The following is a 3516-nucleotide window of genomic DNA, read 5'->3' as shown; positions in this document are numbered from 1 at the left end:
ATCAAAAAAAAAAAAAATCTCTCATCTCCATATATATAACACTAGGTGATTTATTCACCCAAAACAAAAACAAAAAAAAAAAAACACTAGGTGATGATATGAACACATTTCTTTAAATTGACATAGATTAATGAAACTTTGCAGCTTATGGAGTTGCAGGGTCTACCCAATTACAGCCAACTTGTAATTATTGAAATGTTTACAGACAAACCAGATCACAAGCATGAGAAGACAGAGAAGATGAACAGAAGAATACATCAATTTATCTTGCTATAGCAATGAAGTTTTACAACTTGAGACCTATAAGTATTCTGAACAACCCCTTGGTATTCATTGATGACTTTAAGTTGTTTATTAACTTGGCAAAAAAAAATAATGGCTGGAATGAAGTAACAGTCCCTATGAACTGCTGTTAAACCTCTGTACCCAAGAGAAGTGATTCCCAAGATACTGAAGTAGCGACGATTATTGAGAGGGACTGCGCAATCTTATCCATACCTGGTCGACTTGCTGGATTCTTACTTAAGCAACTCTCTATTAGTCTGGCCAGAGACAGAGCCAGGTCCAAAGGATATTTTGCTTGTAGAGAAGGATCTATAAATCCTCCTAGCTTTTCTTCTGTATTTTCCTCATGGAGTATAGCTATTAACACATCAAGTAAGAGCAAATCTTCCGCTTGAGATGAAACAACATCTTTTCCAGTGATTAGTTCCAGCATTACAACCCCAAATGCATAAACATCCAGCTTTGGAGAGATCAAACCATCCTCCAAATACTCAGGTGCCATGTAACCTTTTGTCCCAACAATGTGCTTTGTCAATGCGAAGCCACCTTCTTGCTCTTCTGTAGACCTTGCTAAACCAAAATTGGCTATCATAGCCCTGAAATCACTGTCCAGAAGAATATTACTGCTCTTTATATCCTTGTGGACATAGGGAGGATTGGTGTAGCTATGGAGATAATTAAGCCCCTTGGCCACATCCAATGCAATCTGTACTCTCTCTGTCCAGCTTAAAACCTTTGGCCTGCTCATGTTACTACGAATCCAGTTACTCAGAGGTCCATTCATGGCATACTCATAAACAAAATACCAATTCCCCTCATTAAAACAAACACCCGAGAGCTTGATAATATTGACATGGTTGATCTTGGAGAGTAAATTTATTTCTTTGGAGACATCCCCATTGATCTTTTTAATAGCAGCTAGGTCCCCATTAATCTTTCCACGGTAGACAGATCCATTGATCCAACAGTTGGGGGTGAAATTCTCGGTAGCAGATTGCAAATCTGCAAATTTATACTCTTTAATGGAAGCAATGTCAGCAATACCCGCAAGGAACTCGCTGGATTCTACCTCTGAACTCTTGTTGAGCGTGCCTGAGGTGAGAATTGAATAATCCTTGGTCGTCTTCTTCGAGATGAGTTTAGGATCAGCTTCGCCCCTCTTAGGTTTACGAAACCAAAGAGAGAAGATTATGAGAAAGACAATCACCATGGTACCAACGGACGCAGCAACTGCAATAACAACATAGAGCCATATTTTATTTGAAGATGTACTCTGTGATGGAGAGGGAGAAGGAGGAGGAGGAGTGGAAGAAGGCGGAGGTGGTGGGCTTGAGGTTTGAGAACTGGATGGTGGATACCGTAAAGGAACAAGGAGGGTTGTGGTGGGGTAAATGTTCTTAGGATCAGAAAGCTCATTAGCTGCAAGGATATCCATGGAGTTAGCTTGAAACTGCCCACTTATAGCGGAAAGAGAATCATCCTGACCGATTGTGTAACTGAGTAGATATTTGATGCCAGCATCACTTTGATTTTTGCTGGGGCAAGCACACCGAAGGGGTATGGTAATCGTTTGGCCAACATTGAGGTTCGTAGCCGTAAGGTTGATGTTTTGATTCTGGATAGCTTGACAGGTAGAAAGGCCTTGTAAGGTGTCGTTAGCGATCAAGAAAGGAGTATCATGTAGTTGAACAGAGTAAGTAGTGTTTGCCTGAGAAAACTGACCGGAACAGGAACAATTGACGGGAACGATCACCTCCTTGTTTGTTCCGAAGATCTCATTCTCAGAGACTGAATTAATCTGGGCGAGCTGAGACTGGTCAGAGCCAAAGAGATAAGCGATGGAAGAAACGGTATCATATGAGGGTTGAGATCTGTAGATTAGGTAAGACTGGCAAGTTGGGTTGACGACATTGCAGAAGTAACCAAGAACAGAAGTTGAACTATTTGTGTTTTGGCAATCAGAGGTGAACAACCCCACGTAAGGTTGCTGAGCAAGAGTGACAGATGAGGAAGAAATCAAGGAAATAATGCAGAGAAGGATCAAAGATTGAAGAACACCCATTTGGATTTTAGAAAGGCAGAACTCAAAAAAAAAATTCTTAAATTGAACTTTCCGTCCACTCCCAAATCCCAATGGATCCAATCTCTCATTATATATGCAGATGGAGTCTTCCAACTTTCATATCTGTAGTCAATCATTTGAAGTTAAAATATCAATATTCCAAGTTCCAACTGAACTCAGAAGGGTATGGAAGGCACACAAGGATTGCTTGCTTGACTGCTCCTTTCTTCTTTCTCTGTTGTCATCAGTATTTGAATTTTGAACCAGCAAAAACGATGGCATGGATCTCCCCATTCACCGAGAAATGACTCTTCATGTACGTTTTCGTTTTCTTTGTTTTCCGTATATACTCTACTACAGGTTGCATTTGTTATGCATTCATACAATGCATTCTAAGTCAATAATGCATTTTAAGAAATCATATCAAACACATTCTTCGTTTTCCACTCATGATCTTAAATATATGAACCTATTATTTATTTTATTGTATATTTGTTGTATCTCATCTTTTCAACCTCGATATTTTGTGGGTCCCCAGCACACCACCCCTTAAAGATCTGAGCTCTAAGTTGTGGTTAAAGAGAATGTATTGTTCAACCATACTTATTTTGAAAGCATTTAAAATCGTATGACTTTTTTTTTTTTTTTAAATTAAACTGCGTTTGGCAAGATTTCTTGGAATACATTATTGACGTAGAATACATACCAAACATAGTATAACTAGTGTTTAAAAAATCGAGAATCAATGGATTCTATCATATTTTTGGCTGATTCTAACCGATTCTAGTCGATTCAAATCAGAATTGGTACTGCCCAATTCGATCCCAATTCTGTTTTGTAAAACCCTGCTCTTAAGGGCAACATGGAGAGATATTTGTGAAAGTAAAAAGACATATTGAAATCGAGCTGATCTAGGCTTATTATTTGTAAAGAGACCAGTGTCTTGTAGATGCGTCATCTTGTGATGATGACTTTAGATCATGAACAGATGGTTAAAGATTTACCTAATCGAAAAAGAGAAGGGTGTTTGCCGCGTGGCTCCTAAGTGTGCAAGGGCCAATGAGAGCACACACATTGGGATTTCCACCTTTCATGGGCATAGGGCGGTCATTTTTGGGCATGGACAATATACTCTCTCACATAAAACCTTTTTTTTTATTTTTTTAAGA

At 39.0% G+C, this 3516-nt stretch overlaps 1 protein-coding gene across 1 annotated transcript; it reads right to left on the bottom strand.

Moving 5' to 3' along the window:
• Positions 1-398: 398 nt before the first annotated feature.
• On the bottom strand, positions 399-2417 carry LOC122662321 (lysM domain receptor-like kinase 4). Its single transcript, XM_043857919.1, has one exon. The coding sequence runs from the start codon at positions 2345-2347 to the stop codon at positions 413-415; it is 1935 nt and encodes a 644-aa protein (XP_043713854.1). The 5' UTR covers positions 2348-2417; the 3' UTR covers positions 399-412.
• Positions 2418-3516: the final 1099 nt, after the last annotated feature.

The sequence above is a fragment of the Telopea speciosissima genome, chromosome 5 (assembly GCF_018873765.1).
Source record: "Telopea speciosissima isolate NSW1024214 ecotype Mountain lineage chromosome 5, Tspe_v1, whole genome shotgun sequence".
In the NCBI taxonomy this organism is placed as follows: Eukaryota; Viridiplantae; Streptophyta; class Magnoliopsida; order Proteales; family Proteaceae; genus Telopea; species Telopea speciosissima.
This window is presented reverse-complemented; position numbering and strand designations above follow the sequence as displayed.

Bases quoted from the DNA above. Each gene is read 5' to 3' on its own strand.
- LOC122662321 (XM_043857919.1), bottom strand. From the start codon at position 2,347: ATGGGTGTTCTTCAATCTTTGATCCTTCTCTGCATTATTTCCTTGATT.